Here is a 15,465-nt window from a genome sequence, read left to right as displayed (position 1 = left end):
GCAGATAGAGAGAGAGCAGTTTAGAGTTGCATTAGAATGGTGCACGCTTGCATTGCCATCGTGTTAAGATTCTCACGTTGAGTCGCTTAATACGTTTACAAATGAAGTGATCGAGACTATTTGTTTATTCATGCATCAAAATATTTGAAATAATTAATAGCTTTGTGTTTCATTTTATACATGTCAGGCCTATAAATAGTATATTTTGTATATGCTATTATAAGGAGCCGTACATTGAGTTTATTTCCTATGCTATTCTCACCACAAGAGGACGCTGTTGAAACACTATAAGATCTACTTTCGTGCATTGTGAAATAAATGTGATCCGACGTTTGTTTGTTTTTTTTTTTTTTTTTTTTTTTTTTTTTTCTGACATTAAGCCTGTTTGTATATTAGTTCCACCTCTTTCGTCTTGTCGTGGATAGTCAACTTCAGTAAAAGCATGGTCAACTTGAAATCATTACTCAGATCTATTTACCAAAATGAGTTCAGCATGCTTTGGCCATTAAGAATAGTTATTTTTAACAGACATTAAAGCATTCAAAACATCATGATTCTGTGAGTATGATTGTGCTGTTGGTATCATGTTCTTTTAGAGGGTCTTCTGTTGTTATTCCCCCCGTTACTCTCCACGGAGTGAATTCTAATAACACAAATCCTTACAGCTCAGACGGTCAGTGTAGTGCGCTTTTGTTCAGTGTGATGTAATGACAACAGCCGAAACAAAACTACCTATTTGTGATGACTGACGGGTCTCCATTTTTCTAATTCACATTCAACTTGAGCCAGTTGAAGTCTATTCAGCTTCATAAATAAATATAGGAATCCCACAATTTATTTTCGGCTGCAAAAAAATAAATAAATAAAAATAAAAAGATAGGACATATTTTAAAAACAAGTAACCTGCAGGCCTGCAGGGAATTGTTTCTTTCAATCTCAGCATAATTAGCATATGTTAATAATACAAATGACATCAACAGCGAGCAATACTGCTAGTAGTAGGCTAGTCTACTACTACCAACAACAACAACAATCATAATAATATGAAGAAATGTAATCAACATTGTTATAATTCACCAGGGGTGTTATTATTTTACCAGCAGGCTGTTTCAAACAATGTTCAAGCAAAATGTTCTTATCCGACAAAACCCACTGACTTCACGTGCCATTTGAACTTTCACTGATAGGCTACAAATATATTTGATTTATATTTAACATTTCAGTTAAAATGATTAAATTAACCATGAGCCTATATAAACAAAACAAAGAGACAATGAGAAAAACTATTTGTTCACAGAAAAAAAAAAAAAAAAATCTGAATGACTCCTTTAGTTTTAGGATCTTAATATCATATGTCCTTGTAATGTAATTTGATTAGAAAGCCATTTGTGTGAAATGTTCTCACTTTAGTTCCTGCTCTGACAGTGTTTATTGGTGCTGCCTGAGGCTCAGCGCTGTACTGCTGTAAGTCCGTAACCCCGCCCCTTTATGCAAATCCAAGAGACACACAGTCTTGGCTGAGGGAGCAGACGCGCTCTGATTGGTCAGCGACGAACCCATTTATATTCGCTGACTGTCGCTCTATGAATGGTTGTCTATTAACTTGTTCAAAAAGTATCAGGAGTTGACAAGGGCTCTGGCGAGGAGGGAAACCGAGTTCGTGTTGATTCTTCAAGACTAAGAAAAGAAGTTTGTGGGCACAACAGGACCTAAGAGCGCTCACTTCCTCAGCAGCAAAGTTACCAGAAGTAGTAAGGTAACTTCAGCAACCTCCAGTTTGGACTTGTTTTTTGTTTTTGTTTTTTTGTTTTATTTTTTTTTTGTTTTTTGTTTGTTTGTTTTGTTTTTTGCCACTGGCGAGGGAGACTTGTAGAAAATCGTTTTAAATGTACAACATGATGGAAACCGAGCTGAAGCCCCCGGCCCCTCAGCCCAACACGGGGGGTACGGGGAACACCAACTCTTCGGGAAACAACCAGAAAAACAGCCCGGACCGGGTCAAGAGACCCATGAACGCCTTCATGGTGTGGTCGAGGGGCCAGCGGAGGAAAATGGCGCAGGAGAACCCCAAAATGCACAATTCGGAAATAAGCAAGCGACTGGGGGCCGAGTGGAAACTTCTGTCCGAGAGCGAGAAGCGGCCGTTCATCGATGAAGCCAAGCGCCTTCGGGCTCTGCACATGAAGGAACACCCGGATTACAAATACAGACCCCGGAGGAAAACCAAGACCCTCATGAAGAAGGACAAATACACCCTGCCAGGTGGGCTCCTGGCGCCAGGTGGGAATGCCATGGGCGCAGGTGTCGGTGTAGGTGCCGGTTTGGGCGCCGGGGTCAACCAGAGGATGGACAGTTATGCCCACATGAACGGCTGGACCAACGGAGGCTACGGCATGATGCAGGAGCAGCTGGGCTACCCGCAGCACCCGGGGCTGAATGCGCACAACACGGCGCAGATGCAGCCCATGCACCGCTACGACATGAGCGCGCTCCAGTACAACTCCATGACCAACTCGCAGACGTACATGAACGGATCGCCCACCTACAGCATGTCCTACTCGCAGCAGGGCACACCCGGAATGCCGCTGGGCTCCATGGGCTCGGTAGTGAAGTCCGAGTCCAGTTCGAGTCCTCCGGTGGTCACGTCGTCCTCTCACTCCCGGGCCGGACAGTGTCAAACGGGTGACCTGCGGGACATGATCAGTATGTACCTGCCCGGGGCGGAGGTCCAGGAACAGAGCGCCCAGAGCAGACTGCACATGTCCCAACATTACCAGAGCGCACCTGTGCCCGGTACGACGATTAACGGCACGATTCCATTATCGCATATGTAAATGAACGTTTCTACGCAGCTGAACTCCTTATCGGACTATTTTTGTACAGAACACTTTGGGGAAGAAAAAGTTGTATAGAAATCAAGGAAAGAACACAAAACTTTGCTTTCTATTTAAAGAGGAACGGTAGGAACAGATGTTCGTTCTGCTTTGTTTTTGTTTGTTTTTTCTTCTTCTCATTTTTATTACAGAAGGTGTAAGAGATTTGGAAAGTAGACATGGGGGAGAGTGAATCAAATGTTTTATTATTGCAATCGACTTTTTGTACAGTATTTATCAAAGAAACATAATAACTACCAGATGTAATGTTTGTAAACAGCAGGACGTTGCATTTTTATAAGAGCTAAAAGATGGCAGAACTGATGTTTAGTTCTGTATATTCCAAAATTTTGCAAAATGAATGGACTGAAAAAAAAAGTTTCTCTTTGAAGGTACATAGTAACATAATCATTATTATTGTTTGTATTATTATGTTCTAAATGAGAGAACAAACAGAGGCACTCTCACAGGTTAGCAGCTTTTATTTTATTTTATTTTATTTTATTTTCGGTCTCCCACTCTTCATCTGTTAGGTATATGAAGTTTGTGTGTTTTATTTTTTCACGGTTTGTAAATTTTCTGTATATTTACTGTGATATTTTAAGTTTTTAATTTCGAAACTTTCATTTTTAGTAGTTGTATTATAAAATGTGGCCTGTTCGCAGCTGCCAAAGCTCCATGTATATATTTTAACTAATAACATCATTATTACAGTTACAGTCTGAGTTTTTTTTTTCCAATATGCAGTTTGAAATGAATAAATTTTTGAAATTTGGATATTTGAAATTGTTTCTGGTTTTGATTTTATATCTCGTTTTAGTTGCTACTAATTTGATACGTTCTAGCTAACTGTCACTTATCCACTTTTATATGCATGTCTAGTCTCTAACACACATACGGAATTTTAAAGCACAGACTTGACATAAGCTATGCATTATTTGCGTGAAACGACATGCATTTGTCTCAATAAGATGACAGACACATGGTGCAGCTCTTAAAAAGTAAGTACACTGGAATATTTTAAGTGCATGTGAAGAATCCAAGAACCAAAACAGTGTTTGTTGGTATTTTATTCAAACAAATGAAATGTTAGATGTTATTTAAGTGTAGAGTGAGTATTAAGTTAAGTTAACACCGTTTCTATGTTTTAGTGGAAACGAAGACTGAGAGACACCAGCGTTAAAGTTTCTTGCCTGTAAATCTCTGCTCTGCTGGGGGAGATAAAATGGCCCAAATGAAACGAAGACGCACGTCAAGGTAGTCATTTACTTTAACTTTATTTCTCATTAGCTATTTCTAAAGACTGCTGAGATTATTTAAATCATTTTATTTTATTTTTATTTGTGTGGTCGCAAAATAACAAAAGTGACGTTGAAATTTCATTAAAAATAAAATAGTTTTTTTTAGGATTGAAATTTAGTAGCAATTAGTATTGTTTATTATAAATGAATAAAAACAAATAAACAACAGGCAGGTCGTTATGATACATTATATAAAGTATCATTTTTGTGACTTATAATGTTACAAATATATTTTAGAAGGTTAACATATATGTTGATGTTAAAAAATAATAATAATAATAATACAAATTTAAAAAAAAGGAGTAAACACTGCCATGCGGTGAAAATGAGATTTTCGGGATTGCAAAATGTATTAAAAAATAAAAAATAAAATAATAATAATAATTTAAATAAAAGAAAAAAACGGGACAATATTAGTTGTGCGAATAAATTAGCATTTTCGATTCAGTTGTGTCCTTTACAGACCCGCAGCTCAGAAAAATGTTTTCATATTAATGTCAATGTATTAAAATAGTAGCAGGGCACAGAGAACATGCTACTGATGTTTTTTGTTTGCTTGTTTGTTTGTTTGTTTGTTTTTTCAGATTGTGTTGCTTGAAATTAATCAAAGATAAGATTCTGGAGGTGAAGTGTGTGATTGTAAGGAGTGTAAAATCTGCAGGGTGTTAGAATATTTTGCTGCTCTGTGTTGGTAGATTAGTGCTGTTTCTTGCCAAGGCACCGAGGCATCCATTACAGCGGGTCTCGGGGGAGAAGGGCTCACATTAAGCGCTAAATGAATATTTGACGAGGGCTCATTCCGACAAACGTGTCTCTGCCGGACTCTCAAAGGGTCATGGAGCACTGCTTAAATCCATTATTTATACAAGCACATGCATTGGTTGTAAAGGCTGAATCTGTTTGATAAACTGGGAGTTTAAGTCTGGAAGGGAGTGCATCACGCGTTTAGCATCTAGAAAAGGAGAGTTCCGTATTTACTTGTTCGGCGTAGATCTACCTATAGAACTCAGTTTTTGGTGAAATGTCTCTTTGTGTTGGGGTTCAAGAATCTTAGAACACTTTCAAAACAAGGTTCTTAAAACGCTATTTAGAATCAAAAGGGATTCTGCAATTAGAATCCAAATTTAGAACCATTTTCGGTTGAAGGACAATTGAAAATTTCGAATTTACTTTTCTAATTCGATCATGATGTTTATATAGGCTAAACTCATTTGCTGACGTATAGTTTTTTTGAGCCTACTGAAAAAATTAAATACAATAAAAATGACCAGATTTAACCGATTCCACTGGACTCGAAGCATTTTGTAGACTTTATCCATGGGGGTTTTGAGAATTCGAGGTGTAAATCCAAGGACGAGTCCCTGTTTGACAGAATACTAATATGAAAATAAATGCTTTTGCTGTCATGTAACATTTTCACATGTGATTTTATTGCTTATATGAATTATTAAGCAGCATACAAGCCAATGAGGTGTTTGTTGAAAATGCATGTTTATCGTGAGGGAATATTTGAGGGACATGGCCCGGGGAAACTGATGTTGTGGAGCAGCAGATATCTATAGAGCAACAGGTGGTAAGCGCTGGAGTCTGCTTTATCCTCAAAACTCAGAGGAATTGAATATAATAAGAGCTTGAGTTTTTACTGATTGGTTGTTGAAATTTCAATTGACAGCACTAGTATTTTTAGTGTCGGATTATTTTTTAAATACGTAGTTTACGCATTTCCCCCCCTTTCATTCAGTTAGGCCTAAAAGAACTAACTCATAATTTAAAATGTAGCTATTTCTTTTGCCATTGCTTAGACAAAGACATTTCATGTCTTGACAAAGCACACTTCATTATCATATGGTCAAATATTAGTTGAATAGGGGATTACATTTACGTGGCAAGAGACCAATGAGAATAGCCATTAAAAAAAATATTATATACAATTATTATTATTATTATTATTACTATTATTATTATTGCCTGTATTATTAATAATAATAATTATTATTATTGCCTGTATTATTATTATTATTATTAATAATAATAATAATAATAATAATAATACATTTTCTTACAACATTAATATTATATAATTATCATTAATAATTAGTCTATTATACAGATCATCAGGCAATTTTATCAATCATTTATTGATTTTATTATCACCTAATCCTCATTAAACTTAATTGTTAACCTATTATTATTATTAGACCTATTAGTATTGTTATTATGTTATCAGTAGCAAATAGTTGAGTTTTTAGGTTTTCCTAATTTATTTGTAATTATTTAAATATCTCACATTAAAAACAGAAAATGAAAATATGTATGCGTAGCGTATTGTGTTGTGTTTCTAATTCGATTCGGGTTGGCGCTGATTGGAAATGTGTGGAGAAAGGCGAAAACTATTTGGAGAAAGTAGGAAATTGTTTCTTGTGGCCGTTTTTTTTTTTTTTTTTTTTTTTTTTTTTTTTTAGGGGGGGGGGGGGGGGGGGCAGTGATGGTGGGGGATTCAGCATTGTGAGACTGGCTGAATTGAGAACTGTCAGAGATGTCTCTCAATGGGTGAATGATCCAGTGCAGGTGCAGGGAAACAGGGGGATGGGGGTCTCAATAAGACCACACACTGTCAGCCAGCACCACATCAGTCCCGCTGCTCGGGCCGAACCGAGCCTGAGCATACACAACAGCACAACTGCCTACTGAGACTTCTGATGCATTTCTTTTATTTTCTGTAATCCGACAAGTGCGTTTATATAACCAGAGTAAAAGCAGATCTTTAAAGTATATTTCATTTAATCAAAGCATTTTGACAATGTTAGATGCTGCCTAAGAAATAACCAATGTAGTTATATATATATATATATATATATATATATTGTGCGTGTGTGTGTGTGCGTGTGTGTGAAAAATCTGTTTTGGACAGTTTGAAACGGAAGGGATGAAAGCATAACCCTTGTTTAATATCAAAGTACAGTTAGAATTCTACTCAAGATCCTCTTAGACACTGTGGCACGACAAGAGCTTGTCATCATATTCACGCATGCCAGTCCTTTTTCTCAGCTGTCAGAGTCTTTGTTGTGCAACGTTACTTTTTTAGTTTAATTCTTCTCAACAATATGCATGAAAGAAACGTCTTTATCCCATAACACGTGCTGTTCACTGATACTCGTAAAGAACACACACTTTGGAATGTTTGTGAGCATATAGCCTACTACATGCTTAATTTGTTTGTGTTGTCCAGTACTGATTTACGCCACTTTTACACTTTTGTCAAACGCGAACAATTATTTTGATATGTCTTAAATATAAACAATTTGTTTTCTTACACATTTGAGTTAACACGTCATTAATGGCAGCATTTCCGTGGATAATTGGTCCTTTGTCTCGACAACAATGTAAATCACCATCTTTTTATGATTTAATAACGCTGGATTGCTTCCGACTTTGGACATCTTTCAGTGCAGAATAATGTAAGACTCATTGTGGAGATTTCATTATCTTATGTTTAGAGTTTTATTCCACTTTCCCCGTCGGTATATATCAATGCAACATCTTTAAAAAATTGAAAGATTTGTCATTTTGTGAGACATCTTCATTATAATGGGCATCATTCCGTGCAGCATTTCACTTTCAAATATTTCACATTTCAAAACGTTTCTGTACTTTGCTGTGCTTTAGTGCAATAAGAGCACTGCTTTTACAATTACATATTTTTACACCTTCAGTGAACATGTTTTGCATTTCCAACAGCATATAACGAATCAAACAGTTTATTTGTATCTTTTCTTATTCTGATCACATCAGTCCGTCCCTAAAACAAGTAACATGAGCACTTGCATCTATTCTGTATCGTTATGCGGAGCAACAAGTTTGGCCATATGCAAAGCTGAGGTGCAAGTATTTCACCCCACGTGTGGAACAATCTCTGCTTTTATACAGCAGATCAGTCACAGAGATGCGGATCAAGCATGCTTTTAATGCACCACTGAGTCTCATAGAGATAGACGATATTGAGGGATTACTATACACTACTCTAATGTTATGTGTGCAAGAAAGGGACATTCATTTAACCATCTGACTAATTTATCCGTCCCTTATCAAAACATCATTGGCTGTATAACCTAAAGAGCGTTTTGTTGTTGCATTTATAAACCTTTCGAAGGTTTAATTGCGTCGTTTTTGGTTCGTAAAAATTAGTATACATTAATATGCAACATATGTTTAATTTTCATAGTCAAATGACTTTTGTTTCAGAAGTTTTGAAACCATTTCAAAGCTCAGAAATCAGCGAAATCAGCGAAAATGAAGCTTTACTTTAGCGAAAATGTAGCGAAATACCGTGAACGTGAAATACTTTCGTATTGTTTTTAATGTTAAAGATGTGTAAACTGAGTTGCGACGTAAAGGGAAGTTTAAGTTTTTTTTTTTTTTTTTTTAAATTTCAGATTGGCTATCAGTGCTCCAGAAACGTAATCTATTAATAATCTAATCCTTATTATTCCCATTTCCGAAAGTCATCTGGTGAATATGTACAGCTATGACGCACTTGTTGCATGGATGATCTTCAGCATATGAAATCAGTTTTTGTTAGTTTCCCAGCATTAGGTTGGGGGGCTGTTAGGAGGTTGTCATTAGCTGACCCTCACAAACAGCAGAGCATTGTTCTCCTCATTCCACCCAATTTCAAGCTTCACTTGTACATAGCCTATATGTTGATAAATGGCACTAAAAGCAAATGGGTCATCCTACTTTAAAAAGATCATATTCTTCGTCAACTCCATCATTTAACCCTGTTATTTGTTAATAAGTGTTTGACTTTTTTTTTTTTTTTTTTTTTTTTTTTTAAACAGTAGGCAATCTAAGAAGCTAATCTGAAATTCTCACAAATCAGAAGATCTTGAAGATCCAAAGTGGATTGGTGAAATCGGTGGTATACGTTTGTATAACGAAATATTATATTATTTGGAAGTATTCCCAGGACACATTTCTCTAAATTTTGGACCAACCAGACATATGTGTTCTTTCAGAAGAAAGGGTTTACAAAAGTTTGTCTGGACGTTGAATGGGCCCCTTAACCGGCCCATTATGTTTCTCTGGTCACCCCCGTGTCATCTGAATGGAACGCGTGGGCTTGTTGACAACTAATTTTCTCAAAATGTTCACATCACTTTAGCTCTTTCTGCCCATGCCATGGTGATTTTCCCCAAGCGACTTTCACTTAAGGATTATTTTGAGCCACTAATTCGAACGGATTAAATCGAATGGATCGGCTAGATATTCGATTCGAAGAATTTTAATCAAGCCTGTACGAACAAAACATTAAATATTTACAGTAGATTTAACGTATTTAAAGGCCTCATTGTTTGAGTTCTAATCCCACAAGGCCAGTTTCAACGGAGCAGGCAAAGCAAAGGTATTTAAACGCGTTATTTTAAATCCGATCAAATATTTGATGTCGATTGACATTTATTATTCCAAGTCGAATTTAAGGAGGAATAAGGAGAAATGGCAGTTTTCCATTTACATATATGCTAAATAATATATATATATATATACACACACACACACAAACACTCACACACACACTTGACAGAAAATAAAACTCATCGAAATCTTTCTTATATAATGTATAAATAGACACTTTGCATTTTAGGTCACTTTTAATTAATACTCAAGCGTGGTTAGTGGGTCTTAAAACTGTAAATGTGCTCTCCTCAGAGACCCTTCTGGAATGTAAAGTTTTATTATTGTTATTATTATTATTATTATTATTATTATTATTATTCAGACTTAGAGAGCTACTCGATCGTTCACGCTTTAAATATGACACACATTTGGAGCAAACAAAAGCATGTAACTAAATGACAGTTTGAAATTATGGACATTTATATTATTTTGTGCGCCAGATTTCGTTAATCTCAAATGCTTCCAAACGAATGCATGAAGAAAAAAACATGCCACCAACACATTTTGCCTGTTTTAAACGCAAAAAGGTCTTGAGCACTAGCATTTCAAAATTTGCCGAAATTAAAAAAAAAAAAAAAGAAAAAAGAAAAGAAAAGTGGTTTGATCAAGCTCGTTGGGAGAGTTTAAAGCGGGTGTTGTTGGTCCTGTGGGGTGATAGGAGATAGTGAAGTGTGTGCTGCCCGGTCAGGGCATTTGATTGTAAATAAGAGAGTTCACACGCCGATCGAGTGACTAGAGGGAACAGGCGAACCATTTGAATCAGGTGCCTATCTCCCTATCGAGGCGATCAGAGCTCAGCCAAATGACATCTCCCTCTGAAAAGCCAATCTAGTCGCAGGATGAGATTTCACTGTCTTTGCGCTCAACCTGCCCAATTAACATAAGAAACACAGTGAGTCCCATTAAAACATGCAACAGTTGGTGGGCAGTTATGGCATTATCTGCCAACAACCCAAGTGCTGGTTTCCCTCCGGCCGACTCTATCCAAAACAAAGCCTGCATTATCATTTTATTTTGTATCGGGTTATTGGTAGCACTTTGCAATATGTAATAACAAGGTGTTCCAGAAATAATCAGGGTACTACAATGAGGCTATAAAGTACCCCCTTAAGGAAAATTTGCTTTCTCTCTCTCTCTCTCTCTCTCTCTCTCTCTCTCTCTCTCTCTCTCTCTCTCTGGTCGCAAAGTGTATCAAGATTGAAAACATATATTTTTTATGTAATATTGATGGAGCAACATAATTTGTGTGGAAATAAATAATACAGGCAGGTTTTTATTATTCAAATACATTAACAAAAGTGGGCGAGGAGGGTTATAGTGATATAGTGTTGATATAGGGGCAATAGTTATAGGGCAAAGGTTGTCAACTTATGCACTTTGTTTTTTTTTTTTCAGACAGCAAGATGCTTTTTGAGTAACAAATTAAGATAATGCTTAATCAAAATAACCACTTCAGAAAAGGGTGCACAATTTCTTGTTCATTTCAATCACAGTTGACATTTCATAACATCTCAAGTATTTGATAAACAAATGAATCTCCACTGTGATTGGATCAGTCAATGTGAGCACACTTTGAACATTCTTCATAACAAATCTATTCGCCCCATTTAAGAAAAACAATGTGTTATGGGCTTTGCCCCTGCCACAGGGGTGCTTTTTACTCCAAACACTATCCTTTTACCTTTTGGTCAGGATTCTCATTAGCTACATACATTTGCAACATTTAAAAAGTTATTAAATGTCACATCAACCTTTAGGCAATGCGTGCAATGATATCTTGGATTTGTTGTTATTTATTGTTTTGGGAGATTATAAAATCAGAAGTGCCTTCCACCCTGGGAGGCTTTTAGCCCTGCTATACCCAGCATATTAAGAACATGTTATTCATTTGTATAACTGTAAAACTCTGTACTTACATATGCAATTGCACAGCAGTGTTTGTATTTATTTATTACAATAAACTCATGATGTTTTTCTGCTTAAAAGCACTGCAACAAAACTTGTGAATTGATGTATTTATGTGTTTATTGTTTGCTTGGAGGATTACATTTGTGAGCATTCCTTTACGTTTGATCATTTATGCTTCTGATCTAAATAGAAGCCACAGAACTGGTCTCATGCCATCTCATGAACAGCAGTAGAGCTCTTTGTATTGATTATGTGTCAGAGTCATTTACTGTGTGTTGTATTGCTATCTGTAGAACATGACATGACACAGATTAGCAGTTTTTGGAATTGCTCCTGCCACATAATATGAAGTTCATAACTCAAAAGATAAGATTTAGACACAGCTTATATTGTGTCAACCATTTGATCAATAATTGTGTATTTTGTTGAGCTTCTCCTCAACATGGAATCATTGCAACTGTGGATTAAATTAATTCATGGTCTGTGTCATGAGACCAACATGCAGTTTAAGAGTCTAGACATTAATTAATGTTTTGTCGCAGGGTTAATGAATGCCTGTGCACTGGTTAAGCAGCACCAGCTTTCACTTTCATGCAACAGGAAATGTACAAACGCTTTTCTTAACCTCATGCAATTTTTTAATAATTCCTGATAACCTCTCAGCATGTTCAGAGGAATAAAAATTCTTACTAAATTATGTCAGCTGCGGTTTGAAAGGGAAAGAAATCAGTGTTGAAATACAGTTCATTGTGACAGCTGAAATATGATCTGAATGACCCAATTTTAAGGAATATTTCACTGACACACTATCCAATCTGCATGACCCAAATTGGTGAGATTTGAAGAACCTGATTTGTGTTATATTTCATAAAACATGAAAAATGTATTCTATTCTATTCTTTTCTTTCCCCCAGTTGTTGTAAATTATTTTTGATGTTTTTTTTTTTTTTTACTTTTGTATCATTGCTCAGGAGATTATAGTAAAGTTTGTGCCCCTTTTCAGCCTAAGCAGGATAAGCTTGGAGTGGGCTGTCACCGTGGAAACTGCCAGAACAATTCAGTTGAAGTTTGAAGAGGTCAGCTTGCAGGGTCAACAACCCCAGCCTCTGCCTGTGCCAACTTCTGTTGAGCCTGGGATGTTTTGGGGGAGCGCTAGCTCAACCTAACTCTGGGTGGTAGGCAATTCTAAGACTGATATACATTTTTTGAGTCAGTTTGCAGCCTACGCTCACCAGGAGGCCTGTGAAATCGATTTTAACCCTGTGACCCTGTCCTGGAGAAGCACGGTTGACAACCTGGGTGAGAATTTAGCTGGGTCTGACAGATTTGCAGCTCTTAGAGCAAAGAGAGAGACTGAGAAGGGGTCGGAGGGTGGGCACAGAAAGACCCCAAGCATCTTCAGCTCTGGGGTGTGTTTTAGAAGTGGTCATTAAAACCTTATTAAAAGTCAGAATGGTTTGAGGAGTAGAGCTGGTGAATATCAGTACAGCCTTGATCTGTGGCCCTCACAAAATACACAGCTTAGGAATAATGTCCATAAACTTCACCACAATTTTGAGCATAAGCTACTCAAATACAAAAGATCTGAAGTGTTACACCATGGTTGATGATCGGATTTGCAACCACTTTAACTGGTTTTATAAAAGGGGCAGGGATTGCCCAATTAAATAAACACCGCTTAGTTTGAAACTGCAGTGTTTAAGTATGTAGAAGAACAGATAATGTAACATAGTGTTGTGCAATGCAGTGTAAACTACTTTTGTTTTCCAATGCTCATAAAATCAGAACATAACACAATGTATCTGTTATATTATACGTGATGTTCGGTAACGTTACTTTGCATTATCTGTCATTATTCAAATGTATATTATAGTGTTAAGTTTTAAGCTTATTGGGATTCATTACAGTGAAAAAAAACATACTTCTTTCAATTAACCAAGTAACATGGTTAACAGTACATTGCATTACACACTTAATACTGTAGTTTAAATTTGAATAATGACAGATAATGCAATGTAACGTAACAGAACATGGTGTAACGTAACATAAAATGCCAGATCTCAGTTGGCAGCCACCTTAGTTGGTAAGAAATTATGTTTTATGAAAGAAACCTCAGTAAGTTTGAAACTGCATGTTCAAATTTGTATAATAGTAGATAACACAATGCAAAGTAATGCAACCCTAATGCAATGTAATGTAACATACAATAGGGTAGTCCAGGTCTCATCCCCCTAAGATCTCCAGAGCTGATGTTACATTTTTCCAGCTTTTTCCAGTGAACCTCAGTAATTTGAATCATGAAAGCATAATGGAACATAACATATGTGGTAGTAGATGATATCAGTTGGTTTTATTGAGAAAAAAAAAAAAAAACACTAAGTTTGATCAATACATAGTAATGTAACGTAACACACAAATAATGTAACACAAAGTAACACAATTTAGCATAGTGAACCCTAATGCAGTGTAACATACCGTGACGTAATGTAATTAAACATAACATAACATAATGTCACATAACATAACATTACATAACGTAACATAATGTAACGTAACGTTACGTAACGTAACATAACATAACATAACATAACAACAACATAACATAACATAACATAACATAACATAACAACAACATATAACATAACGTTACATAACATAATGTTACATAACGTAACATAACGTAATGTAACATAACAACGTTACATAACATAACGTAACATAACGTAACGTAACATATGATAGTCCAGATCTCATAGCCTCGTGATCTCAAGAGTTGATGTTTGATATTTTTCCAGATGTTTTCCAATTAATTTTGGTAAATTTGAAACTGGCATAAATTTGAATAATGACAGCACAGCATAATGCAACGCAATACAATGTAACATAACAAATCATACAGGATAGACCAGATCTCAGCCCCTCCTCATATCTGGATGAAGGACTCTACTCACTTTCAGGAAGGCCAAACTACACACGGCCCTGAAAATCTGAGTCAACCTGCTCGGTGATTTGAACTGATTTCGGACGGTCACAGGGGATATGGCGCTATCAAAGGACTGACTCACAATGTGGATCAGAGCTCGGGCTCTACTCTCGGCGGCCGATTCCATCTGTCACGTTTAACAGACTGAGGCTGTCTGCTGGGCACTCAGCAAGCAAGTAGTGTGGCAAGTGCGTGCCAGATTGTTGCTGATTGTATTTGATTGCATTTGAGTGCAGCTTTGACGATGGGTCTAAGAGCTGGTATCATCCCACTCTTGTCACATCACAGCAGAAAAAAATGGGAAACACTGCTCAGAAATGTTGGACCCCTGGGAAACTCTTAGAAAAAAAACATTCTGCTATTTGGAGGAGATAATACTTGGAGAAAGCCCAGAGTGTGTGATTGTTGGTGTGGTTATGACAGAAGTGAACTGCGATATACTCATAGCTAGGGTGCAGAACATCTCAAGCGCTCTCTTTACTTCTGTTAGGAGTTCAATCTGTTATTACAGCGTCATGCGATTCATTTGTGGCTCAAATGAGTGATAGAAAATTTGCTGGGTGTGTGAGTATGTAGGTTTGTTTACCTCAGCATAATGTCACCTTTGCCACCATTTTTAGGTTTTTTCACCCTGTCTATAGAATGAAACCTACGTTTCACTACATAGCCATCATTGATACCTTTCCTTTTCTTTGTAAACATTTCTCCAAGATTGCGAGTAAATACAAGTGTTGCCTTCATTTGCCTTAATAAATCTTGTTTGAACAATGCTTATTGATGTTACAAACATCCTTACGTTCATAATTTCAAGCTCTGATGAACAGGGAAGGAGGAACTGTCCAAAACACATACTGTATGTATCTACAGTATCAAGTCAACATAAATTGGAATTCACAACTCATTTTATTTCAATTATGTATGTATATTTGAATTAAACAGGAGAGAA

General features: G+C 36.5%; 2 protein-coding genes across 7 annotated transcripts in view; both read left to right on the top strand.

Moving 5' to 3' along the window:
• The window catches only part of LOC127438736 (uncharacterized), an 80,583-nt gene that overhangs the window by 51,744 nt on the left and 13,374 nt on the right, over positions 1–15,465 (top strand). For 2 of the 6 annotated variants that reach the window (XR_007896807.1, XR_007896804.1), the window contains exon 4: positions 4,025–4,130. The exons of 3 other annotated variants lie outside the window; for them this stretch is intronic. The gene's annotated coding sequence lies outside the window, so the exon portion shown is untranslated. Of the gene's footprint in view, positions 1–1,425; positions 1,757–4,024; positions 4,131–15,465 lie in introns of all 6 variants that reach the window. One more of the 6 variants, XR_007896806.1, reaches the window with a different exon arrangement.
• On the top strand, positions 1,755–3,613 carry sox2 (SRY-box transcription factor 2). The gene has a single exon (XM_051694544.1). It carries the CDS (start codon positions 1,887–1,889, stop codon positions 2,832–2,834), a length of 948 nt encoding a protein of 315 aa, XP_051550504.1. The 5' UTR covers positions 1,755–1,886; the 3' UTR covers positions 2,835–3,613.

Source organism: Myxocyprinus asiaticus, chromosome 50 (assembly GCF_019703515.2).
Source record: "Myxocyprinus asiaticus isolate MX2 ecotype Aquarium Trade chromosome 50, UBuf_Myxa_2, whole genome shotgun sequence".
NCBI lineage: Eukaryota > Metazoa > Chordata > Actinopteri > Cypriniformes > Catostomidae > Myxocyprinus > Myxocyprinus asiaticus.
The sequence above is the reverse complement of the archived record's forward strand: the minus strand, read 5'-3'. Positions and strand labels throughout refer to the sequence as shown.

Excerpts from the sequence above, each read along its gene's own strand:
- sox2 (XM_051694544.1), top strand. The coding sequence starts at position 1,887 with ATGTACAACATGATGGAAACCGAGCTGAAGCCCCCGGCCCCTCAGCCC.